Raw genomic sequence first — 26,321 nt, forward strand, 5'->3', positions numbered from 1 at the left:
GTGGTATACGTATACAAAAGAACCTACTCCTTGCGGGTAGAAGGGGGGCCTGATCACACCGCCGAGTGGGCGCCAGTACCTAGCACGCCAGTACTCAGTAGGAAGCTGGGGAAGCCGTTTTCCGCTCTGGTAAAAAGTGGGAAAAGTGGGTGGCAGGGACATATGGATGCAGTAGAGAGAATGATGATTGTGTGAGTGGCTACTGCGGTTTCTGAAGCATACCGTTGACCGTCCGGGTGCCCAGGCCAGTAGCAAAGTGCGTGGTGTGAAAAATCCTCTTGTGTCAGCCAGTGAGACCCCTTACTCACTGACCAATTCCCATTCCCTAATTGTGTCTGTCTTCAATTTAGGAGGGAGGCTATGGGTGGTGGGGGAAGCAAACCTTGCACCCCCTTGAGATGTATGTCAAACAAAGAAGGAAAAAGGTTTTTTTAAAAAGATTCAGAATAGAGAGAGAAAACAGCAAAAAGCTCAAGGTCGAGCTGAGAGGAAAAAAAACAAGATCTGAGGCTGTTAATTAGAAAAATGTTGCAGGACAGTCTGGCTTTTAACAAAGCGTGGGAGCGTGAGAGTGTAAGGCCGAAAAAGTAGCTGTTAGCCTAGCGCGCCGAGAGGGGGGGGGCAGGAAAATTGCCCACAACGTTCTGAGTTGTGCAACATCATCACCTCGCCTAATTGAGATGAAATCCCTAAGAAATGGAAACTGAAAATGAAGACCCAGAAGATGAAGGCAAAATAGAAAATAAAGGTGAAGAATCAGCCCCCAGAGCACAGGCTAGACCCCTCTTCGAGTGAAAAGTGTGCCATAAGACTGGCCCAAAGCAGAATGAAGCGGAAAGACCACGTTGAAGATCTCTGTCAAGGTAACCGTGTTTAGCTTTGAACTGTGTTAAAATTGCATAGAGCCTGTAGCTACTGACCATCAGGTATATGATTTCTGAAGAGCGTAACCATTAAGCTTTTGCCGTGGGATTCCCTGCAATGAAGAAATCTCACTGATTTGAGTGTCCAGTGTTACACTGCCTAAGTGTGTGTGCTAAAGAGACCGAGAAACCAGACAGCATGTTCCTGGCCAAGCCAAAATCACGCTACTGCCATGCTCCTGGAAGCTGCAATAAACTGTGTAAGCTGGGAGACCCAACCTGATTGAGAAGAAAACAAGATATTGGAGCAACTGTCTTGAAAAACAATGAGATCTGTGTAGCTGGCTGGCTGACGCTGTCAGTGATGTTACAACTTTAAATTAAGACTGTTTTCCTGTTTGAGACCCCAGCGAAGAAAGCTGACCTGAGTTATTTGTTGCCCGTGCCAAAGCAAGAATTTGGCTGCCCTGTACCTCATCGTGTCCTGTTTTGAGCTTGGGATTTACAAATACAAACAAACTGAGAAGCTTGCCTTTGAAGTCCTGCAAATCACCCCACCGCCTCCCCGAAGATTAATGGCTGCTTGAAAAATGCAAGTATAAGGCGATGCCCATCACCCCCCAGCGTCCTGAGTTTCGGCACTCAGTGTTTCAGTGCTTTCGTGTACCAGGTTAGAAGAAAAAAAAAAAAGAGTAAGTTTTTAAAATGTCTGTGAGAGAACCTGACAGAAGTAAAATAAAATTTACAAAGGAGTTGCCCAGGTTAAAGTGTCACGGCTAGAGAGCTGAGCTGTGCCGCTCTGTTTAGACAGAGGCCTTGCTAAAAAGTTAAAGGCCCTTGTCTGTCAAAAGGGGTGTAGGGCCACACTTTCCCTTTTTAAACTCATGCAAAAGTAGAGAGCCTTTGCTGGAAACATCGCATCTTCATTGCCCAGAGCCTTCACTGTTTGCCTCCATCATCATCTGGGCTTTTTAGAGACACTCTGCACATGAACTAAAATTTTAAATTGTCAAAGACTTGCCATGGACAGTGCTGTGAAGCTTTTGATAAACTTGAACTCTCATCGCTGTGGACCATGTGTCTATGTTTGTAGTCAGCTCAGTGTACAGCAGGCTAAGTTTGATTTATAACTTTTAAATTTCCTTCTGCTAAAACTCATGCAGCATAGAGTTGCTGATGCAAAAATGGTGACCTAGAACTCTTTGTGTGTGTGGGTATGCCTTTCCCTTGATTTTGATGAGCCCTGAGCTTTCAGCCAGAAGAGCAGTATAATTGCTGGATCTGCTCCATCATGCCTTACCATGCAAAAAGTGTTTTCCATTCATTGTGTTAAATTGCAGAAAAAGTTTGTTGTGTATATTTTATGATTTCTTAAATATCATGAAATATATGTGATATTTGCAAATTAGTGTTAGTTGCAACTCCAAATGATACTAAGTGTAGTTCCCAATGGATGACGAAGAGAAAAGACAAAAGCAAGTAGAAAAGAAAAAATAGAGAAAGTAGAAGACAGATAGAGAAGAGAGAAAAAGAAAAGGCAAAAGGCAAAGAAAAAACATTTGTAAAAAAGAAGCGTGGCCATAGTTGCCCCCAGGGTAAATTAAAAGCAGCTGATTGTGCCTGGAGCTTATTACCTGGAATAAAGTAGCCACAATAATGTAATAGTTCTTTAAGATAAAGAAAATGTAACTAGAAGGAGAAGAAGAGCCTATCCCAAATGTGTGTCATTGGGACTAGTGTAAGGCAGAAAGGTTTAAGTAAGTTTAACTTGAAAAAGACAAATAAAGAGACAAGGCTGGTGCATGGAGCAGAAAGTTTTGTGTAAAAAGTTTGAAACATGATCTGCAATACAGGCAGATCAGCAAAGAAAAAGAAAGCAAAAAAAAGAGAAAAAATTTGTCTTCCCATACTAATAAATAAAAGTGTTATCAAGCACTCTGAGAAGCGAAATTGTTTACAGGAAGCTGTGCCTGAGAACCAAACACTTCTAGCCTATGCTGAAAATGCTTGCTAGTGTTGTGCTGCCTCATGGGTAACATGTATGGTATAAAACCCATTTAGCCCAATAGCTCGTGGTTCAGAGAAGCTGTCTGATCCAACCATTAAGTACGCCTGTGTGCTGTAAGTTACCCAATAAAGCCTCCTTGTAAGTACCCCCCCCCCCCCGCTGGAATCCCAAAACACAAGTGGGGCTAGAGCGCCTCACCCAGTATCAAACCCTGCTGTTAGAAGCCATGAAAGCAGGTATGAAGAAGTCAGTTAATATGACCAAAGTGTCTAAAGTGCTGCAAGGTGCCACCGAGGCCCCAGAGCGTACTTGGAGCGTCTTTCAAATGCCTATCGCCAGTATACCTCCCTCAACCCAGAGGCCCAAGAAGACATGGATGAAAGAAGAAAAGAAGAAGACCCAGCAGAGGCAGAAGATTCTTAAAAAAGAACCAGTGTGCCCAGTGTGGACAAGATGGACATTAGTGGCATGAATGCCCAAATAAAATAAATCAAATACACAAAGGAAAAAACCAAAGGGGCCAAAATGGGCGAAGAGGGAGACAGCTTGAGAAGGGCCGTGACATTGACTGTGAGGGGCCGTGACATTGACTTCATAATTGACACTGGAGCAGCATCAAGAGCAAGCAAACCTTAGCCTTAAACAAGAAGTCCAAACACTGAGCGAAGTTCTTCAAGCCCAGCGTCGCTTTGTCTTAAAAAATAAGCCCCCAATTCCCATCACAGAAGTTCATCCTTTCCAACCAAGAGTTAAAGTATGAGTTAAAGAGGGAAAAATAACCCTTTGACTCCCAGATAGAGAAGACTGAAAACTGTCATACTTTCCACCCCCGCAGCTATGAAAGCAGCTAGAGTTAAACCCTAGATACATTGGACACGAGTCAAGAGAGCGAGAGGGGGAAAGTAGAATATAAACAGAAATCCTGAAAATCCTTTAAAAATCATTCTGAAAAAGCAGTAAGAAGACTCAGGCTAGACCTTACTGTGGACACACCGGGAAACTGTCCCCCTGCGTACGGTCAGACCTGCAACTGGAGAATTGAAGAAGGGGACTAGACCCTACTGCAGCTTGCCAGGTGAATAGCTGCCCAGCGTACGGTCAGATCCCAAAGAAGATCAAACATGTGTGTTGTAGTGTTAGTAGTGTTGCATTGTGTTTCCTTAATAAGGTGCAAAAGGGGGGTCTGCCCCTGGAAAAAAAAGTTTGTCCCAGTGATTTGCTGATAATTACTGGCTCCACCTGGCTAACATCACGAGAGTAAAACATTTTTGTTTGCCAAGAGGTATACCTGCAAACAGGCTTATTAGCTCTTGCCTAATACCTGTCTGTAGACATCCTGGGAAAATGCAAAAAGATACCATGTTAAAAGTTTATGGTGTAAGTTTAACTTATTCCCAAAATGCTAATTGGGGCGTAGTTGCAAAGATCCTACCCCCTACAGAGTTCACTCTATGCACCCCCATCGTTGCTGAAACAAATGCTACGTGTGCACGAATGCTTAATTGTCAAAAATTTTTTCCAGAAAATACAAAGCTATCCCTGGCCCCCTTCCACTGTAATAAAATTCAAAACATATCTTTTAATGATGCCCACATACTTTTGCCTCATGGATGGTTTTAGACATGTAATTCCCGCACTTGGTCATTCATTCCTGCCAACTTGTCTGATAACCACCCATGTTGCCTCAGCCGCCAATTGAACTGGTGCCAATTCTTCCCCTGTAGCCCGAGAAAATCCATCAACGGCAGCCTCGAGCACTCCAACTAACTAAAAATTGTAATAGTCATGTGCAGTGATATTCTGACTCAGAAAAATTGGCCTTAGCAATGTCACTAGTTGAGGTTCCAGGTTTAGCCGTGGCTGATGGTCTGGAAATCAACCGGTTAGCTTGCAGCTTAGCCAAAAGCATAAATGCAACCTCACAAGCATTGTCATTGTTAAATAAAGAGTTGCGTGATCTAAGAGGTGCAGTTCTAGAAAATAAAGCTGGTATAGATTACCTCTTCCTTCTTCATAATTTAAGTTGTGAGACACACCAAAAGCTCTGTTGTTTTAACTTAACTGATAATGGCAATGCTGTAAATAAACAAATCAACAAGCTGCACAATATAGTAGCTAACAAAACAATAAGACAAAACAATTAGCTCAATTAGTTAACCCCTTGGCTTCCAGATCTTAGCTAGCTTGAAAGCATTGTTCATCCTAATTCTACCAGTGTTGTTCATAAAGTTCTGTTATGTCTCTGCGTTCCTTGTCTTATGAGCTGTTTAACCAATCTGTTTGATGTCTCAGCTAGTAAAACTGCTGCCCTCTATGCTCTAATAGCCCAACAAAAGGCTAAGTAATATGTATGTCACAAAAAGCTTTGTATAGTTATCAGAAATGCTATAATTGTAATGAAATTATGCATTTAAGGGGGGAATGTAGCAGCCATATCAGGGGTCAGACTAAGTAGCCTCATGCAGTCTCATGCTTCATGTTCTTGCTGAGCTCTTTCTCCCTTGAATATATTGTTGTAAGCTGACGAGACACAGGAATTTCTTATCTTGTCAAAGGTCATACAATTGTATATCTTGTTCTCTGCTGTTCTCTTCTGTTCTCTCCTTATCATGGCTACCCTATAACCCAGTTCTTGTATTATAAACAATAGTGCTAAGAGAAGAAATGTTGAGGATTGCAACCCCATGCAGGAGGGGGAGGAGGAGCCGTTTCATATGTGTCACAATGTCTATAAAACCAATGTGCTGATGTAAATCGGGGCTTCTGGCTCTTTGGAAATGATTCCAGCCTTAAGCCCGCGCGTTAAATAAAGAATCTCTTTTTCCTTCACTCCGTGGTCTCTCTGACTCTGGGTTCTGCAACAAACATACAACCCTGCTCAATAATAAACTTCCCCAATCAGGGCGGTAAAAAATTTATGATATTTTAATCAATCAGATTTTAATACTTTAAAATTTTAAATTGGTTAAATTTTAAAATTGCGGACATTAAAAAAGGTCTAGGTAAAATTAGGAGACTGTTAATGGCCTATTTAGTTGTAGATTAACTTGTTTTAGTAGTTAGATTTGTTCAGGAAATCTGTGAAGTGTCAAAGGAAATCTGGATTTAAATTGAGATGTTTAAATTAGTCCATTTGCCTTCAGCTTTCCACACCCTGGCTCCCCTTATGTTACTTTGTCCTCTCAGTTCCCCTATTCCCCACCCACCTGAAGCTGCTGTTGTTGCCTGCTTCCCAGTGCCAGGCTATTGTCCTAGATCCAAGCTGGCTCCTCTTCAGCCTTGCCAAGACCTAATCCTGCTCTTTGCCTTTACTGGGATTCTCCAGGTACAAGTGCTCAGAGCAGATCCTCACCATTGCTGCCATGCTTTCGGTCAACAATGCCATTTTTTACCGGCCCAAGGACAAAGTGGTCCACGCTGATAATGCCCGCATGAACTTCTTCCTGCCTGGCGGAGACCACCTGGTTCTTCTCAATGTTTACAATCAGGTAAGGGAAGAACTTCTAGGCCTTGGAGATTGGAGATGGGGTTAGGGAGGGAAGGAGAGTCCCCCCCTTCAGCCACCCATTTCAATTAAATCCCAGGCTAGCTCAGGAAAAGAGCTTCACCTGCTAGATTTGAATGGGCTGCTAGGTGTATAAGTGCTGTTCTGCGCCACGTTCCTTAGGAGTGCAGTGACTTCTCCATTACTGGAGGTCTGTCTTACAGCAAATTAGACAAATGCTTTTGGTTGGTGTGGCTGAGGAGTCAATTTTATCCTTGAGGTTGGATTGATTGGACAGCCTCTCGAGATCCCAACTAGCCTCACATCCAAGCATGTCTGTCACAGAAGATGTGTCTGCACAGTGTCCTGATAAGAAGTTTTATGTGGGATTCAAGGGCCTTTTCAACACTTGTCTGCTGATTGGAAAGCACTTATTGGCACTTAAAAGGGCAAGACATTGGATGAGAGTATTCCCTTGGGAGGCACTAGCTCTAAATTAGCTTTCCTCCTACCTGGTGCTCTCCAGATGTTTTGGACTTCAACTCCCATCAGCCCCAGCTAGGATGGCCAAGGGTCAGAAATGCTGGGAGTTGTAGCCAAAAACAACTGGAAGGCACCAGGCTGATGAAGGCTGCTCTAAATGTTCCCTAACCAAAAGGGACTGGCAGGGTTTTGGACAAATAGGGATATTTAGTCTAGAGAGCAACTGCTCTTGCACCAGTCACTGAAGCCTGATCAGCGTGTGTGTGTGTCTCTGAAGTAAAGTTGCTTCATGCAATTGATGCTGGAGTTTTACCGTCCTGCAGATGGCGTCAGGTAATGGGGGTTGCCCTGAACCGGTGACACATTTTCCTTGGCTGGGGGCAATGGCTGGTGTGGTCAGGCAGTTGATGGTATGCAGCATTGTGGCTGTAGTTAGGTCAGTGGGATGTCCAGAGCTGGGATGTGATCTGAACCTGTCCTTCTCCCCTCTCTCAGTGGGTGGAGAGCGGTTACTCCATGCAGTGGTGCTATGAGAACTTCATCCAGTTCCGCTCCATGAGGCGAGCCCGGGATGTACGAGAACAGCTGGAAGGGCTGATGGAACGCATTGAGGTGGACATCACTTCCAGTGAGGGAGACTACATCCCTGTCCGCAAGGTACACGCAGCCCTGCTCCTATTTTTCACTCCAGGTCTGGCTGTAAATGTGGTGGAACGTTTCCAGAGCCTGGTCTGTGTGTGTTCCACATATCCACAGAATGCAGAATTTGCCATCCAAAGAACCTCAGTCTTTCATATGGAGGTAGGCGTTAAGCTTTTGTGGCTGCAGAGGGAGCCTGGTGAATATCTTATAGTATTCCTGCCCTGCCGTTTGGGCCCCCAAGGTGGCTCCTAGATTAAAAGCAGAAAACAACGAGAAAAAACACATACTGTGGGTTGGATTCAGACAGGGGCTGTTCGCATGACACGACAGCCCAACGTGGGTTATTTAACCCATGGTGAGGCTGCACCGTGTACAGCAGCCATTTTGAATATGCAACCCCCACTTGAGGATTATTGTGTCGTGCAAACCCGGTGAGCTTAAACAACCCTTATGTAGTTCATTGTCTGTTTCAGTGTTATGTGAGGCATGTACTGAAACCCCACCCTCAGCACCTGAACACCTTATTCAGTCATTTCTCTGGCTTCTTGGAGAAATGGCTTTGCCAAGATACTGCTGTAGCCATAAGGGTTAGAAATGTATATATTTTGTGTCTGAGAGCCAATCTCTGTATCCAGCAATATATCCCGCATTCCTGGCATACACAGCCTTGTATGTTTGATGATTATTGGCCCAGGATAGCTCTCCATCTAAACCTGACTTCATTGTGTTGTTTCCTTGTGAAATGTTCAGTGTTGTAGCCTTAGCTAAAAAAAAGTGAATTGTTGCCATGATCCACATGCACTTAATACAGATTGTGAAGGCATTGGTACTGTAACCCAGTGTACATCCCTTCATAGTAAGTGGGTGAGAGTTCAATGTCCCCACACACTTGTTATAAGGATGCACATGACGTGCACCAGCAGTCCCTTGAGCATTTTGATTGCTTTAGTTGATGAGTGCAATATGTAGGTGGATTTGTCAAGAGGTGGAAGCCAGAGTTGCCCACAACATTGTTTCTGATCTATCCCTTCACTCTTGACTCTTCTTGGCCCCTCCTGCTCTCCATTTACAGGCCATCACTGCTGGTTTCTTTTATCACACTGCCCGCCTAACCCGTAGTGGTTACAAGAGTGTCAAGCACCAGCAAACAGTGTTTGTCCACCCCAATAGTTCCCTCTTTGAAGAACAACCACGCTGGCTCATCTATCATGAATTGGTCTTCACCACTAAAGAATTCATGAGACAGGTATGTCTTGTGGCCGTTGCATAAAATAACATGATCCTTGCTGGATCTTCCAGGGAGAATTTCCCCCATTTGAGATTACCCTTCAGCTAAGCCTGGGAAGCCTCGCAGCTGTTCTGGGATAAAGCTTGCCATGGAGAAGATAGCAGTGTTGGGTGGGTAGCACTTGGGAATCCAGCCTTAGCAGCTGAGATAGGAGAGGAGCTTAATGGGGCAGTAGTAAGTTCAGGTCATTTCACTGGGCTGTTGTCTCTGCGAAGAGCCATATCCCAATCACAAAGCACATGCTCTGCTTGCAGTAGGTCCCACGTTCATTCTCTGGCATCTCTACTTAAAAATGATTGCTGATGCCAGTCTTGGGAACCATCTCTGCATAAGAGCTGCTGCTGCTGGTCAGTAGACACTTCTAAGCCAGATAGATCAAGGATCTTACTCCATATAAGGCAGCTTCACATGCACAGAAACTGCTTTGTATTTAATGATTTGCTCCCAAACCCATGTAAACAACTCCAGTCAAAACAGGCCTGGGTCTCCTGTGGACATGGCTGTTCCATGATGTCCTCCCCTTCCCACTCTTAATCTAAACTGCCCATTGTTGCATGTCGGCTGTTTGAATGCTCTTGTTGCTTTGGTTATGAAGGTAGAGGCACCTTCTCCATTGAGGTTGTGGTGCTGATGAGCATGTAGGTTGCTGAAGAGATGGGGAAGGGGGATTTAGTAATGGCCTTCTGTGTGGTTACATGTTTGGATCTCCTTTTAACTCAGTTTAGTGACACGTTAACACTGGATGCTCAACATCCCTCTTTTTACCTGAACAAGGAAAGGTGTCAGTGATGAAATCTGACTGCAGTGTTATATAATCTCTTCTGTTTCTTGCAGGTTATAGAAATTGACCGTACATGGCTGTTGGAGGTGGCCCCTCACTACTACAAGGCCAAGGAGCTGGAAGATGCCTCTACTAAGAAGTTGCCCAAGAAAGTGGGGAAGACACGGGAGGAGCTGGGATAAAGCAGGAGCCTACTCCCTCCTTCCTGTTAACCCTGTGCTACAGTGGCACCCTTGCCCTGGGACACTTTTTTGTACATCTGTATAGTTTTGATGACACTTCAAGATATGAGATAAAACATTTTTTTACAAACACTCCTGGATCATCTACTTCCCTTTTCTTCCTAGAGAAGTCTGGCCTAGTTAAGAAAGGTTGTTTTTTTTAAAGTCTCTTTGGATCTCACACAGCCTTCTTGAATTCTAGCATGTCCCAGCATAACTAAAGCTTTCCACAATTTGGTACGACCTCACAGGGAACTTGTTCTTGTAAAATCTGTTTTGTTCCACCTGGTGCAAGCTCTGCAAGAATCTGGGAGTTCCTGTGGTTTTTTTACAGTTCCTGTGTTGTTTTTACACCGTTGCCTAGTTGACATGTCTCCTGAGATAGGAAGATGCAGAAACGTCTGTTGCAGGTAATACATTCTGAATTAGGTTTTAATCAGTAGCTAGTTGATGCAAACTTTTCAGTGTGCTGAAAGTATATACTTTCCTTTAAGGAAAAAAAAATTCCATGCCTCTGACAGAGAAGGGGCATCATTCAGGAAGTAAGTTCTGCCCTTCAATGGCCTCTTTTTTTCCCCCAGGCTCTAAATGTATGAGAGATGCATCTCAAGGAGAAGCAAATCCTCATGCAGCAGCAACATAAGCCTTGAGTAAGCTAACGTATATCACTACACCGTAGATTTATACTAAAAATAATTGTTTTCTAGCTTCGTCTAGGAATTGTTATAAGACGCTATAAAACTGACCTGGTTTGCGCATAATGCTAATCCCATGGTTTGTTGTCCTACCCAGGGTTTGTCTGGCAAATGATCAAACAAACCATGATTTGTTTTCTCAAGCGCTGGGTTGTTTGTTTCCTTCCTCCTCTGCCCACTCCCTCCCTCTATCCTAAATGCATTTGTGGTACTATAGTACTGGCATGTAGAGCAGCTAGGTTGTTTTTTTTTAACCATCTGTGGCTGTAGCCTGGTGAAACAACCCATGGTTCTGGGTTCACATGTCACTACAATCCATGGTTTGAACAACCTAGAGTTCACAACCCAACAAACCATGGATTCTCTTGCTGAGTTCATGGTTAATAAGCCATGGTTTGTTAGCATGGAAACATTTGCACATCACAACAACCCAGAATTCAACCTATGGGTTAAATAAACCATGGGTTAACATTATGTGTGAACCAGGTCATCAAGTCTATTCTAGGTCTAAATTAGAGCTACAGCAAGTTTCCATGGGGTAAAACTTTCAGTGTACAAGCTACTGGTCTGAACCTTTTGCCAGGACAAGCCATCCTTCAGGAAAAGTCTTTCATACCATAGACCCTGATTCCTGCCCCTCTTCTGGCAAAGAGGGGAAGGGATGCCTCTGGAGCATCATTCTTGAAGGACCACTAAGCCCATGCACAGTGCAGGCTCTGTGACTGCCTCTCTGAAAGCGACAGACTGCCAAAACAGAAACCACCTTTACATGAAGACAGAAAAAGGTTTTATGAATCAGGGCCTCTGTTTTAGGGCAGTACTTAGTTTAGATGAAACTTGGCTACTTCCCCTCAGCAGCCAGCGGACCTGATTCATCCAGACTATTTTCAACATAAACCTTTTTTATTAGATACAGATTAAATTACAACCATCTTTACAGTGCTTGCTGGTGCAGTTCACAGCAGCAACATGAGGCAAGGCCCACACTAGCTATACAAGAGGCAACACGGATACACAATGAGCTGCTAGTGGCATCCTCCTTGCCACAGTGGGGTGGCAGACGAGCTGAGCTACTAACAAGAGGGCTGGGCTTCAGCTATCCCTACAGCTGACTGGTGTCCCCTGCTGCTTGCCGGCCAGAGCTAATAAGAACAGCAGCAGTGATGGCCTCTCATCCGAGAGCCCCAGGCCCAACAAGGATGCTACAACAAGCTTTTTCACCTTGTTCAGAAGAGGCTGGGATGGCATGAGCTGAAAGGGAAGAAAACGCAAGGTTAGCCTGGCAGTTGGTGTGAAAGCACTTCCCTTCTTGTCGAGACCCAAGCAAAGCTTGGGCAGGATTGTACCACCACCTCCCACTGCAGTAGTATTCATGCACTGGAACTCACCTTGCTGACCCTGTGACACTTAATTAAGCCTTGTGAATTTAGGAAGAAAGTGGAATAGGCATCATAGGTTCTGGAAGGGATATTTAAAAAGTCAGGCAAAAGACACATTTAGGTGACCTCTTCCCACAAGTACAATTATACACCATACAAAGGGGTGCCTACTGGACATCTCTTACAGCATCCTAACATGGGTCATGTTGACTACGCTAAAACCACAACTGAAGAAGCAGAATACACTTTTTAAAATCAGTTACCTAGAGCTGCTTAACCCTAATCCTGGGTTATGACTTAACCCTAGTCATGGCAAGCCAGTCCAGATACAGTACAGTGCTTCCAGAAGACCAGCCCTGGCCTACGCATAGAGAATGGCACTCCTGCAATGGACGAGTGACAGTCAAAAACAAGCTCAAGCCTAGCTCTCCTCCCATGCAAGATTAGGCATTCCTAAGGGAAGTGAGTGTGGTAGAAGAGAGTGCATTGGGCTGGGACCATTCAGCACAAAAAGGTTCGCTGCCTCAGGGGAGAGGCCTCACCTGTAAAGCTCATTCTTATCCTTCTTGTAAAAGCGCAGCAGGAGGACATAGAAGGGCAGCCCTGTAATCCGCCACCGGGCTTGGATGCTCCAGTTCTCCGGGTGCTGCGTCACATTCAGCACCTCCATGCGTAGGATGGCAAAGTAGTTCCAGGCCACAAAGCGGCAGAAGGTCAGTGCCAGCTGGTACATGTGTCGGCCACTGGTGATGGAGGTGGGAAGGTGAAGAGACAACAAGGTTCAGATTAGGGTGGGAAACTTATTTTTATTTACAATATATACCGCTCCAGATCAAAGATTTCAGAGCAGTGAACAACAAGATAAAAGAATAAAACCCCATAATTAAAACAAAACGTTTTTTAAAAGATTCTGAACTTAATAAACTCAGGGAAGTCCTCTCAAAATAACAATCTCTTCAGGAGGCACCAAAAGCAACACAACGTTGGCGCCTACCTGCTAAAGGCAGGGAATTCCACAGGAAGGGGGCCACTACGCTGAAGGCTCTCTACCTGGTAGACTCCAACCAGGCCACAGGTCCATGTGGAACCACCAGGAGCAAGCCCTCAGTGACCAGGCAGGTTGGTAAAGTAGAAGGTGCTCTCTCAGGTATCCTGGTCCCAAGTTGTTTAGGGCTTTGTACACTAGTACTAATACCTTAAACCTGGCCCAGTAGCGAATAGGCAGCCAGTGCAGGTCCCTCTGCAAAGGATTTACATGCTGAGAAGGGGCAGCTCCTGACGACAGCCAAGCAGCTGCATTCAGCACAAGCTCCAGCTTCCACACCAGCCTCAAGGGCAGCCCCACATAGAGTGCATTGCAGTAATCCAGTCATGAGGTTACTAATGCCTGTACCACTGTGGCCAAACTATCCCTGTACAGGAGAAGCCACAGCTGGCGAACCAGCCGAAGCAGGTAAAAGGCACTCTGAGCAGCAGCAGCCACTTGGGCCTCCAGTGACAATGATGGATCTAGGAGAAACTCTTGCACACCATCACTACGTACATAACACACAACGCACACTATAAAGCGATAATCTCACCATGGATTTCCCAACTCTTTCATACATAGATCTACCCCTTGCACCAAGGGGGAAGAACCTGTGGCCCTCTAGATGTGGGATTCTAACTCTAATCAGCCCTGACTACTGGCTGATGGGAGTTGGGAGTCCAACAATGTCTGGAGGACCACAGGTTCCCCAGCCCAACCCTATACTCATATATTCCTTTCCCCAACCTAACCTTTCCTTCAGATGGGGAATAACACAGTTCTCCATCCCAACCCAGGCAGACAGTTCATGTTGCTGTCAGGGTGGAAACCGAGCCAATAGAACCCCAGAGCAGTTCTGATTCTGAGGAGGATCAGCAATCCGTGGGAGAGGAGCGCGCTCATCTCTCACAGGCACAGCAGCTGGCAGAGATTCCTCCTGCCAGCATTCCTGGGATAGTGATCCTAGCAGTGAGAAAGTGTGGGAACAGGGCTTGCTCGATGCAGATGCAGGGAGTGACGAGCGATGGAGGGCGCGGAAAGGAGGCGTAGCGCCCATTTGGCGTGCAAGCAACGGCCGCCTCCCGTGGACCCAAGGGAAAGAGGGAGGATCTCTCCCTAGCCCATAAGTTCAGGGTCTTCAAGTGACTCTCCTTCAAACAGGGATCAACTGCCTACTCGGAGCATAGGCTACTCTGCTGTTCCTTGCTTAGTCGCTGGTGATTAGCATCTGAAAGAGTCATTCAGTTGTAAAAGGATTAAAGCCTTGAAAATAATCCTTTCGTCTGTGTCTTGAGTTGGCTATTGGAGTCTACTGAAAGAGGCCGCTAGGGCGCATCCTGACAGTTGCCATCTCAAGTAGCATGGCACATCCTGAATTTCCACCTCTGCCCCTCCCTTCAAAACATTGGTTGGGCTGGACCCATCTCCAGCATTTCTTCTCTGTGAGACAAAAGTGGTGCTTAAAGCAATACCACTATCATCTGAAACGGTGGTACGAACATTTCCTGTTCTTTTTTCCTTTCTAAAGTCAGCAAGTGGTTCATAAACATATGGGAATCAGGTATGCGATCATATATGACACGCACACACTCTGCCTACACTAGGCAAGGTAGATATTGAAGGCAACTTAAGAGACTTGTCAAGACACCCAATAATATAAACTGACAACAACAATAGTTGGCAACATCTCAGTAATCGGCCACAAGATCACCCAACAAGTCAACACAGATAAAAGTAGAAGGCTGAGGCTCCAAGCCATTCCCAATTCCTCTTCCAACATTCTCCTAGCCAGGCAAGACAGAAACACTGAATTATAGCACTACAGGTGGCCCATGCTAGACAGGAGGTAGGGACAGTGGAAAGCTTATTCCTCCATTTGTGCCCATTATTAACTAGAGAACATGGTACTTGGCTAATTACATATACTAATGAAGACACTTTGAGTTCTTCAGAGCCTCAGGCTCAACTCCAGGTGGCCCATCCACTAAGGTAAGTTTATTGCCCTTGTTGCATTTGAGCAATGTCATGACAATTTGCCAAGCTTCGAGATGTATGTGACAGGGAAGAGTAGTTAAATATTAGAAGATCCCCACAAAGAAGGAGAGGGGATCAACAGAAAGCAGTGGAAGAACAGGGGGAAGCTTGGGGTTTGGGAGTGGGGCATCATGGATTTTAATAGATAACAATGGAGATGAAGCACTAGCCGGGTCTTCTGCCTATGAGCAGTGTTGCTTTGCAAAGATGTGGATAACATCCACAGAATATAGCAGTGCTCTTTTGCCAATGACACATGGCATCCAGCGCTGCCTGCTTTCTGGGATCTCCAGAGTCATCAGTAGGTTGCAGCTACCTTTGGGTACCTTTGGGTAGCTGCCCACAGGCATCCATGGGCAGAAGAAAGTCTTTGCCTTTGCAGCTATTAGATCTTTAATTTGCAGAATAGGTTGAAGATTTTCTTGCATATAATTTAGACACCCCATTGAAACTTTCCCCTTCATCAGTAAGTAGCTTTCGCCAACCTGGTGCACTGCAGATTTTTTGGGGGCGGACTACAAACTCCCTTCAGCCCCCAGCAAGCCTGGCTCGTGGTCAGGCATGATAGAAGCTAGTCCAAAACATGTCGAGGGAACCAGATCAGGGAAGGCTGTAGGAGACAATCCAGGTGGAAGGCATTCCCATATCCTCCCCTGTTCTTAGGACTGACCGTGTTCTCAGATGCAGAATTTCACTGATGAACTCAACATCCTCGGAATACATTCCATAGTTGTGTGTCTTCAAAAAGAAGCTTGGTAACTGGAGGAATGGAAGAGAGGACAATGAACAGTGAGGAATTCCCAGTCCAATTACAGACCCCCAGTACTACCTTGACACAGCTTCCTTTGGCCTACATTTTGCCCAACAAAGCTGAAACAAATTCTTGGTAAACCTCAACTTTGTATGTGTAAATTTAGTTTTAAATATCTGGTTTTTGACTCCATCTTCAGTTTTAGATATATGGGAATGCACTGGTATCGATATATAAATATCTTATATAAATGACAATGGGCTGGGATCCCAAGAGACCCATGCACCACCTGGGAAGTGCTTCTGTGCATGAATGGGACTTTGCTAAGGGCTGGATGCTACACCAGAGTGCCCAGATTGACAGGAGTGGCTTTTCAGGATGCTGTTGTGGGGAAGTCCAAATGTGCACCCCTTGGGCACTTGATAGTTTTGGATCCTAGCCTTGAACTTCAACCCACTCATGAAAGACAGGTTTTTGAGACTGAAATACTCCATTCTCCATAACGTGAAATCCTAAACTTATTCTGCAGACTTTCAAATTTTAGTAGAACTTATTTCTAGAACATCTACCACACGTGGAATACTGTGTACAGTTCTGGTCACCACACCTAAAAAAAACATATTGTAGAGCTGGAAAAAGTGCAGAAAGGGGCAACTAAAATGATCGAGGGGCTGGAACACCTCCCCTGTGAGAGACGGTTACAACAGCTGGGATTGTCTAGCTTGGAAAAAAGGAGGGTAAGGGGAGACATGACAGAGGTGTATAAAATGATGCATGGTGTGGAGAATGTAGACAGGGAGACATTTTTCTCCCTCTCTCAAAATACTAGAACCCGGGGTCATCCCATGAAGCTGACTGGTGGGAGATTCAGGTCAGACAAAAGGAAGGACTTCTTCACACAGCTCATAATTAAACTACGGAATTTGCTACTACAGGGTGTAGTGATGGCCACCAATTTGGATGGCTTTAAAAGGAGGTTAGACCAATTCCTGGAGGAAAAGGCTATCAATGGCTACTAGTCTTGATGGCTATATGCTACCTCCAATACCAGGGGCAGTGAGCCTATGTACACCAGTTGCTGGGGAACATGGGTGGGAGGGTGCTGTTGCACTCATATCCCACTTGTGGGTTCCTGGTAGACAGCTGGTTGGCCACTGTGTAAACAGAGTGCTGGACTAGATAGACCCTTGGTCTGATCCAGCATGGCTCTTCTTATGTTCTTAGTCCCCAGTCAGACATGGAGCTCACTGTGTGACTTTAGGCCAGTCATTGACTCTCATACTAACCTACCTCACAGGGTTTTTGTGAGAATAAAATGGAGAGGAGGAGGATCGTGTAAGCCACCTTGGATTCCTTGCAAGAGGAAAAAAGGCGTGATATAAGTGAAATAACAAATTAAATAAAATCTAGTCCAGTAGTTTACCCTGACTGGCAGGAGATGTCTGGGACCATGGAATCCATTAGTGCCAGTACATGTGTTACTTCTTGACATGTTCTACAGCAGGGGTGCGGAACCTCAGGCCTGGGGTCCAAATCCCCAGGCGGTTGCTTGCACCTCCAGAGAGAGTGAGAAACACATAAGCACATCACATTCTTGAGAACAAGGAGCCCTTCATTTCTGTGTAAGCACACAGGACAGAACCCAGCCTGCCACGCCACTCCTAACCCATACCAAGTTCAGAATAAGCTAGCCTATGTCTGGGAAGTCTTCCAGCCCTAGCTTTGTAGAAAGGAACAGCACTAAGCTCCAGAACAACACGAGATGCACACGTATACCTCATCCCGTAATTTCTGATGCATGACTGCGAGGTGCTCCTCCATGCTGGGGTCGTTGCTGTCTGGAGAACTGCCTGGGGATGGGGCCCCAGTAGTGGCTCGGAAGGGTGCAAGGGGACCCAGTGCTACCTCAGGAGCCTGGTAAGGGGATCGGTACTGCCAGCCATGAAAAAGGCTGTGCAGAGAGTCCAAAGAGGCACCGTCCAGCCCTTCACTCTCACGCACTACAATGTCATCCTCCTGCCTCCCATTCACCAGGATGACAGCATCTTCCATGCCTTCCGGTGGGGACAGCACAGCAGGACAGGGAAGAGCCCTGATCTGTAGAGCGTACATCAGCGGGCGAAGGCTGGTCTTTGGTTTGGTATGGTTGACAATGGCAAAGTTGCTCCCAGCAGGTATGGACAGAGCTGGAAGGACAGGAGGAGCTTCCAATGGCTTCTTGGTGAACAGGGAGTGGAATGTTGGCCCTATGGAAGTGGAAGGAACAAGCCCTGGAGGTAGTTTATCCCAAGAGGCATCCAGGTCCTAGGATGAAAGGAGAAGACATTTGAGGCCGATGAAATCTAGATTATTAGAGGAATCAAGTTATATTTAAAATCTTATTCTGCTTATAAGTTAATAAATTACATAACATTATATTTAACCATTAAGGATGCAATCCTATGCCCCCCTAGACAGCATCTGGGGGACATAGGATATTTCAGTTTCTGGGATCTGACATCAGAACCGGGGCTTTGACCTTGGAGCCCAGAAACCACGCACCACGCTCCCCACCCCCTCATAGCTGGCATGGTTCTCTCTGCACTGTCTATGTCTCCACGCTCAGAAACAGAGCGTGGAGACAGCAAAAAGAGGATGGTCCCAGGGGCAGGGAAGAGACCGCGGAAGCTGCTTTATACAGCTTCCTATGTGCAACCCAGCCTCCTTCCCTCCCCAAAGCCACACCTAGACAGATGAAATTGCCCGTCTAGGGAAAATGCAGTGGATAACTAACAATATATGCAGCAAAGCTGTGGAGTACACATAGACCTGACAATAGCAGTCCTGTAAATTTAGAGTCTGGCATGCTATAAAGCAGTGGTCAGCAGTGCAGTGACTGTAGGCACACTGGCACCCACCAAGACCACCTTGTACTTCTAATCTGCCAACTTCTGGAGAATTGCAGTTTGGGGTTGGTTGAAGGTGCAAGGAGGGTGAGAGAGCCATGCCAATGGGGGGGCGGGCAAAAAAAGATTGCAGGCAGGGGGTGAATTAAAAGAGGCCAGAAAGAGGAAAAGGAAAGTGGCAGTGGGCAACAGAGCAAGGGGGAGAAAGAAGCAGGGGGCAAGAAAAGTGGGAATCCCGAAAGTAAATGCCTATAAGCCAAAATGACAAATGCACCCATGGATCTGAAAAAATATTCCAAACGTGCCCACAGACTCCAAAACATCACCTACCCTGCTATAAACCAAGAAGATCAGAGCATATAAGCTGACACATGATGAAGGTCCATCTTCTCTATGGTCTTGATGTAGGAAAGAGCCCCAACAACTATTTTGGTTGCAAAAAAGCCCTTGATGCAAAGTAACTATTGATTGGCAAACATATTGGGCTGAGAAGTCCCCCCATCCCATATTTATTTATTTCATTTCTATACTGCCCAATAGCCAAAGCTCTTCGCAAAGGTTATGTGTGACAGACTGATTTTGACCTGAACAATATCAAATGAGAGGTGAGAGAGATTATCAAATGAGGCAAGAGTTCCGGAATACCTCGTAGAATTTTAGCTGGAGGCCCATAGTGAATGGCCACCAGAGGACAATATGAAGACTGAAGCCATTCTTAATCTTAACCCCCTTGGTTAAATTCAATGGCCTTGGAGATTGAGAATTAGTACTCTGGTCAGCAGCTCAATTTTGCCAGTCAGCTACTTTGGGAATCAGATGGTAGTCATTGGTGTGCCAAGGCCCCATTTTTCACCTCCAAAGAGCATTAGGAAGTCCTATAGCTTCAGCCATCACTCTCCCCTTAAGGCCTCAGCCTTTTAAAAATAGCAACCTCCTGGTCTGATAACCAGGAAACATCCTTCATAGGACCAGATTTGACCCAGTTGCTAATCTAGTGTTTCTAGCTTCAGGGCAAAGGGTTGTCTATGCATGATTCTAAAGAGAACAAGTCCCATATGCCATTTCCCATGCCTTCCAGCTCCAATTCCTGAGGCCAGTTTGGCATTAAGTGAAGAGGCAGCTGTTGGATTTATTCCACAGCCTCACCATATTAGTTAACACCAGCTCTTATATAAGCCAGTAGCTTCCTTGTTCTATGGTATTCAGCAACTAGCACAGAGATGGTGCAAAAGAGAGCAGCATTATCTGGGGCAGAATTCAGCATTCTTAAAGTGTCAGCTTTCTAGGGTTTTTTTTTTTTTTAATGAATACAGGGTCAAACTTGAAAATACACAAACAGAGTTTAGGAAAACACCACAAATGCGTTTCTAGTGGGTAGTCAGTAAGGTTTTAGGAACACATATAGGGAACTGTCCTTCCCTAGGGATGCAGTTCCCTGCTTCTCTACCTCTACGGTTCATCTAATCTCAGACCCCAGAAGGCAAATAAATTATACAGAATGAATAAAAGTACACAAATTTACGCAAACACAGAGTCTTGTGAGTTCTTAAAGACTAAATTCTTTATTATGCACTCAAGCCCCCAAAACCTTGCGCCGTAATAAAAAACACATTTGACTTTAGGATACCACAAGACTCTTTTTTTCCATGTTTGTTAATTTGTATAATTATGAGAAGAGTCCTGCTGAACCAGACCAAGACTTATCTACAGCATCATCCTGTTTTTTGCAGTGGCCAATCAGACACCTCTAGGAAAACTCACAAGGATTACAAATAATCTGGGTTGTTTGGGCTTTTATGGCTCAGTATACACTAAAGATGTAAAGGCCCAGAAAACCCCCAAAAAAGTCGACGGGGGGCAGGGGAGGGAGAAATGTTTCCCCCGTTTTTTCAGAGATTTTTTTAGCATGGCGGGGGAGCGGGTTTTCTGGGTTTCCCCCCTAGGCCTTCACATCTCTAGTATACACACAGCCAGGGAATTTTCCAACGGATCCAATTCCTACTTCCTTGTTCGGAGCGCGGTCCTCACTTGCATCTCACATCGCCGAGCAACCCCGCCCTCCACCCACCGGGCCTCCAACGTATTTATTACATGCCTACGCCGCCCAGAAGCCGAAACTCTCTGGGCGGCATCATTCCCACGACACTCGTGCTCACGCGTCCACAAGCCTAAGCCCTGATCAGTGCCATCTCCCGCCGCTCCCTCCTCCAGCGGTCCTATTACCGGGAGAGACCAGAGCGCGTGGCCACGCCCCTCGGTCACCCCGTCCCCTGCCGGCCCCTCGCTTACCCGCGGCCGCACCCGGTGGCAGCACCGCGCCGAGTCGCCCTGGGCCAGGCGCCCCTCCCATCCCCAAGGACCCCGGGGCCCTAGGCGCCCGGCCACCGCCCGGCTCCGCCGATACATGACGCGGACACGGGGCGGCGGTGGCGACTCCTGTCGTCCAGCCCGCCGCCTCTCGCCTCAGAATCCGCTCCCGTCAGCCGGCTCCGCCACGGCGCCTGCGCTAACGGAGTCCAATTGCGCAAGCGCGATGGTGTAGTCTCCTTGGCTGAAGGAGGAAGATCTGCGCAAGCGCACTATGCCGCTTCCTCGAGTTTTCGTGCGCAAGCGCGATCTCGAGGAGTCTTTTTACTATTGCGCTTGCGCGGTGGGAATATCGGCGAGAGTTCCACGCTGCCACGGTCTTAATGGTTCTGCAGGAAAACTTCCGGTTCTCGGCTGCAGCTGGTGGAATCCTCCACGTGAGGGGCCAAAGTGCTGGAAATATTTATTCATTCATTTCATTTCATTTCATTTCTATACCGCCCCATAGCTGAAGCTCTCTGGACGGTTCACAAAAATTAAAACCAAACAACACACAATAAAACAATTTAAAGTACATAGAACATTAAAACCACAATATAACAATACAACCACAATACAACCTCAATACAACCACAATACAACCTAGCAGCAGTGCAGGAGTTTAAAATACAAAATTTTAAAACAGCAAAGCTAAAAGTTTAGAATGCTAAAATGCCTGGGAAAATAAAAAGGTCTTCACCTGGCGCCGAAAGGAATACAATGTAGGCGCCAGGCGAACCTCACTAGGGAGCTCATTCTACAGCCGGGGTGCCACAGCAGAAAAAGCCCTCCTCCTAGTAGCCACCCGCCTCACTTCCTTTGGCAGGGGCTCACGGAGAAGGACCACTGAGGATGATCTTAAGGTCCGGGCAGGCACATATGGGAGGAGGCAATCCTTCAGGTAACCTGGCCCCAAGCTGTTAAGGGCTTTAAATGTTAATACCAGCACTTTGAATCGGGCCCGGAAATGGACTGGCAGCCAGTGCAGCTGGAAAAGTACTGGCGTAATATGAGCTCGCAGGCCGGTCCCTGTTAACAATCTTGCTGCCCTATTTTGGACCAGCTGAAGTTTCTGGACTGTTTTCAAAGGCAGCCCCACGTATAACGCATTGCAGTAATCCAGACGAGAAGTTATCAGAGCATGGATAACTAGCTAGGCTCTCTCTGTCCAGATAAGGGCGTAGTTGGTATACCAGCCTAAGCTGATAAAAAGTGCTCCGTGCCACTCAGTTCACCTGTGCCTCAAGTGACAGTTCTGGAGCCAAGAGCACCCCCAAACTACGAACATGATCCTTTAGGGGAGTGCAACCCCCTCCAGAACAGATTGAATATCACCTAGCCGGGCAGATGAACCACCCACTAACAGTACCTCCATCTTGTCTGGATTGAGTTTCAGTTTATTGGCCCTCATCCAGTCCATTACCGTGCCCAGGCACTGATTCAGAACAGCCACTGCCTCACCTGGGTTTGATGAGAAAGAGAGGTAGAGCTGGGTGTCATCTGCATATTGATGGCACCTCAGCCCACACCTCCGGATAACCTCCCCCAGCGGTTTCATGTAGACGTTAAACAGCATAGGGGATAAAATAGAGCCCTGTGGAACCCCATGGCACAATTACCATAGCACAGAGCAATAATCCCCCAGCACCACCTTCTGGAATCGGCCATTCAAGTAGGAGCGGAACCATTGTAGTGCAGTGCCTCCAACTCCCAACCCAGACAACCTATCCAGAAGGATACCATGGTCGATGGTATCGAAAGCCGCTGAGAGGTCCAGAAGAATCAACAGGGTCACACTCCCCCTGTCCCTCTCCCGGCAGAGGTCATCCCACAGGGCGACCAAGGCAGTTTCCGTTCTAAAACCAGGCCTGAAGCCCGATTGAAATGGATCTAGATAATCCGTTTCATTCAACAGTGCCTGGAGCTGTCCTACAACCACCCGCTCAACCACCTTGCCCAGGAAGGGGATGTTGGCCACTGGCCTATAATTGTTAACATCCTCTGGGTCCAGGTTAGGCTTTTTCAGGAGTGGTCTAATTGTTGTTGTTGTTCAGTCGTTCAGTCGTGTCCGACTCTTCGTGACCCCATGGACCATAGCACGCCAAGCCTTCCTGTCCTGCGCTCTCTCCCGGACTGTGCTCAAGTTCATATTCATTGCATCGGTGATACTATCTAGCCATCTCATCCTCTGCCGTCCCCTTCTCCTTTTGCCTTCAGTCTTTCCCAGCATTAGGGTCTTTTCCAGAGAGTTTTCTCTTCGCATTAGGTGGCCAAAATATTTGAGCTTCAGCTTCAGTATCTGTCCTTCCAATGAGCACTCAGGGTTGATTTCCTTTAGGATTGTCTGATTGGACCTCCTTGCAGTCCAGGAGACTCGTAAGAATCTTCTCCAGCACCACAGTTCGAAAGCATCAATTCTTCGGCGCTCAGCCTTCCTTATAGTCCAGCTCTCACAGCCATACATTACTACTGGGAAAACCATAGCTTTGATTAGACGGACCTTTGTCGGCAAGGTGATGTCTCTGCTTCTTACTATGCTGTCTAGGTTTGCCATAGCTTTCCTCCCAAGGAGCAAGCGTCTTTTAATTTCATGGCTACAGTCACCATCTGTGGTGATCTTGGAGCCCAAGAAAGTAAAATCTGTCACTGCTTCCATTTCTTCCCCTTCTATATGCCAGGAAGTAATGGGGCCAGATGCCATGCTCTTCGTTTTTTTACCGCCTCTTTTAAAGCGGCAGGCACCACTCCCTCTCTCAAGGAGGAATTTACAACCTCCTGGACCCAGCCAAACATCCCCTCCTTGTTTGATTTAATAAGCCATGAAGGGCAAGGGTCAAGCACACAAGTGATCAATCGGACTTGGCCAAGCACCTTGCCCGCATCCTCAGGCCTCAGTAACTTAAACTCATCCAATAAAACTGGACCAGACGGTGCTCTGAACGCCTCTACCAATGGAACTGCATTAATGGTGGTGTCCAATTCACGACGAATCTGAGCGACTTTATCTTCAAAGTGCCGTGCAAACTCGTCACAGCGTGCCACCTAGGGTTCCACCGTCTCTCTCCCTGGCCCAGAATGTAACAGGCCGTGAACCACTCGGAAAATCTCCGCTGGAGACACTGAGAAGATGCAATGCTGGTGGAAAAGAACTGTCTCTTTTCCACCCTCACCGCCACAGAGTAAGCTTGATAGTGGTCTCTTACCTGTGTTCAGTCAGACTCAGCAAGAGTTTTCCTCCACCTGCGTTCTAGCCGTCTCCCCTCTTTCTTCATTGCCCTCAGCTCAGGTGTATACCAAGGAGCTGGCTGGGCTCTGCTCAGAGGGAGAGGGCGCTTGGGCGCGACCGTGTCAACCGCCCGAGTCATCTCTGCATTCCACAGAGCGACCTGGGCTTCGACAGGAGCACCAGCCATACCAGCAGGAAAATCCCCCAGAGCCCTCTGGAATCCATCGGAATCCATTAATCTCCGGGGGCAGACCATTTTAATAGGTCCCCCACCCAGGGCCGCAGTGGCTTAGTGATTAAGACGCTGAACTGCAGACTGGAAGGTCGGCAGGACAGCAGTTCGAGACCCGAGTGCTGCGTGACGGAGTGAGCTCCCGTCTTCAGTCCCAGCTTCTGCCAACCTAGCAGTTTGAAAGCAAAAAATTGCAAGTAGATAAATAGTACCGCTTTGGCGGGAAAGGTAACAGTGTTCTGTGTACCTCGGTGTCCAGTCATGCCGGCCACATGACCACGGAAGCATCTTCTGACAGCGCTGGCTCTTCGGCTTAGAAATGGAGATGAGCACCACACCCTAGAGTCGGACACAACTGGTTGGGGACACCTTTTTACCACCCTTGCAGAGGGAGAAGGCTGCCAGGAGTCTAAACCTCAGCAGGAAGTGATCTGACCATGACAAAGGGACAGATGTTAATTCCTCCACTTTCAGATCACCATCCTCCTGCCCAGTCGAGAAAACCAGATCAAGCGTGTGTCCTTTTATATGCGTTGGGCCGATGACATGTTGGGACAGCCCCATGGTTGTCATGGCGGCCATGAAGTCCTGAGCTGCCCCGGATACAGCGGCCTCAGCATGGAAGTTGAGATCCCCCAGGACCATCATCTTAGGGGTCCTCAACACCAAGTCCGAGACCACCTCTGTCAGCTCAGGCAGGGAGTCTGATGGGCAGCAGGGTGGGCGGTACACCAACAGAATCCCTAATCTGTCCCGGGTACCCAACACAAGGTACAAACACTCAAGATCTGCACTCGAATGAGCAGGAAGCCTGGAGAGGGAGACTGACTTCCTATAGACCACGGCAACCCCCCCTCCCTGACCCTCAAGTCGGTGTTGGTGCTGCCAAGAGAGTGACCCCTCCCAGTTCCCCCACCCGGGTCTCAGTAATATGTACCAGGTCAGCCCCCTCATCCACAATCAAATCATGGATGAGGGAGATTTTATTTTGGGCCGACCTGGCATTCAGCAGCAGCAGCACCACCAGACCCGAGGGCAGACTGGTAAGGCTGCCAGGAACCATCAGGTTGGGGGAAGAACCAGAAGAGGGGACAGCTGTAAGGTGTCTAGCCCCTCTTCTTCTCATCTGGCCTGTTGATCCCCCAACGCCATACCTCCCCCTGCCCGTGACCACAGTTATGGTGGCACCTCCCCGACCCCCTGAGTTGCCCAATAGTCCTCCCAGGCACATATTAAAATGTTAGGGTATAAAATGTTCAACAGTATAAAAGAATATAAAAGAGAAAAGAGAAATAAAATAGACAGTGGAGTGCTCCTCTTCAGGATGCCAGGCCCTTCCCCAAAATACTCTGTTCCTACACCCCGTTTTCTCCCCGCCCCCCAACAGCCAGCCAACATGCCTGACCACTGAGCTGGTTCCCCACCCCCTTATGGATTTTCCCCTAAATATTTTGTGTACCTCTGCAAAACTTGGGGATCCTCCAAGCCTACCAATGCCTTCTCCTTGTAAGTGGGTGGTGCCATTTTGGCTACCTAAGGATCCACACTTGGAGAATGAGTTCGCTCATATAGTATGGTATATATTATGGTTAATAATGTCAAAACTGAAAAGCAGGCAGAATTTAGAGTAGGGCTGGGGAACCTTTGGCCCTCCATATGTTGTTGGACTACGACTCGCATTATTGACCACTCCCAGCTCCAGGTTTTTGAGGGCCCTTGGGCAAAACATCCTCAGTTGGACCCCCTCTCTCAGGGCTAACTTCTTATGACTGTTATTACCAGATGCTACTGGGGCTGATGGGAACTGTAGCCCACACATCTAGGGGGCCACCAGGCTGAGAAAGGCTATGTTGCCTCAAAAGTAAGTGCCACCGAGTTTAGTGGATCTTACTCCTAAGTAAGTGCACACAGAATTACAGCCCTGTCTTATGCAAACTATTGATTTCAATGGGATTAGGTCTACTGAACCCTCCCTA

The 26,321-nt window shown here is 46.9% G+C and overlaps 2 protein-coding genes across 4 annotated transcripts in view; one reads left to right on the forward strand and one right to left on the reverse strand.

Annotated features, from left to right (window-relative positions):
- Positions 1-11,360, forward strand: part of DHX16 (DEAH-box helicase 16) — a 29,745-nt gene extending 18,385 nt beyond the window's left edge. Inside the window, exons 17-20 of the mRNA XM_084830410.1 lie at positions 6,197-6,359; positions 7,334-7,495; positions 8,553-8,726; positions 9,603-11,360. Of these exons, the coding sequence (XP_084686536.1) occupies positions 6,197-6,359; positions 7,334-7,495; positions 8,553-8,726; positions 9,603-9,731 (628 nt within the window). The 3' untranslated portion in view covers positions 9,732-11,360. The remainder of the gene's footprint in view (positions 1-6,196; positions 6,360-7,333; positions 7,496-8,552; positions 8,727-9,602) is intronic.
- Positions 10,186-21,046, reverse strand: C2H6orf136 (chromosome 2 C6orf136 homolog). 3 transcript variants are annotated; one of them, XM_084830415.1, is made up of 7 exons: positions 20,831-21,046; positions 18,872-18,939; positions 17,433-17,960; positions 15,576-15,664; positions 12,387-12,587; positions 11,854-11,923; positions 11,354-11,716 (listed from the first exon to the last, which is right to left on the reverse strand). In XM_084830415.1, the coding sequence occupies exons 1-7, from the start codon at positions 20,889-20,891 to the stop codon at positions 11,558-11,560; spliced, it is 1,176 nt and encodes a 391-aa protein (XP_084686541.1). In that variant the 5' UTR covers positions 20,892-21,046; the 3' UTR covers positions 11,354-11,557. The 3 variants fall into 3 exon arrangements, with proteins under 3 accessions (XP_084686542.1, XP_084686541.1, XP_084686540.1); XM_084830416.1 differs by lacking the exon at positions 18,872-18,939 and having other exon boundaries at positions 10,186-11,716; XM_084830414.1 differs by lacking the exon at positions 20,831-21,046 and having other exon boundaries at positions 18,872-19,139.
- Between the last annotated feature and the right edge of the window lie 5,275 nt (positions 21,047-26,321).

This window comes from Heloderma suspectum, chromosome 2, assembly GCF_057233095.1.
Source record: "Heloderma suspectum isolate Gila_16-S chromosome 2, 16-S_ref, whole genome shotgun sequence".
Lineage (NCBI taxonomy): Eukaryota > Metazoa > Chordata > Lepidosauria > Squamata > Helodermatidae > Heloderma > Heloderma suspectum.

Excerpts from the sequence above, each read along its gene's own strand:
- C2H6orf136 (XM_084830414.1), bottom strand. The coding sequence starts at position 19,048 with ATGGGATGGGGGGACTTCTCAGCCCAATATGTTTGCCAATCAATAGTT. Across the intron at positions 17,961-18,871 it reads TCTTCTTGGTTTATAGCAGG|GACCTGGATGCCTCTTGGGA; the intron begins GTAGGTGATGTT and ends CTTTCATCCTAG. Across the intron at positions 11,717-11,853 it reads AGTGTCACAGGGTCAGCAAG|CTCATGCCATCCCAGCCTCT; the intron begins GTGAGTTCCAGT and ends CTTCCCTTTCAG.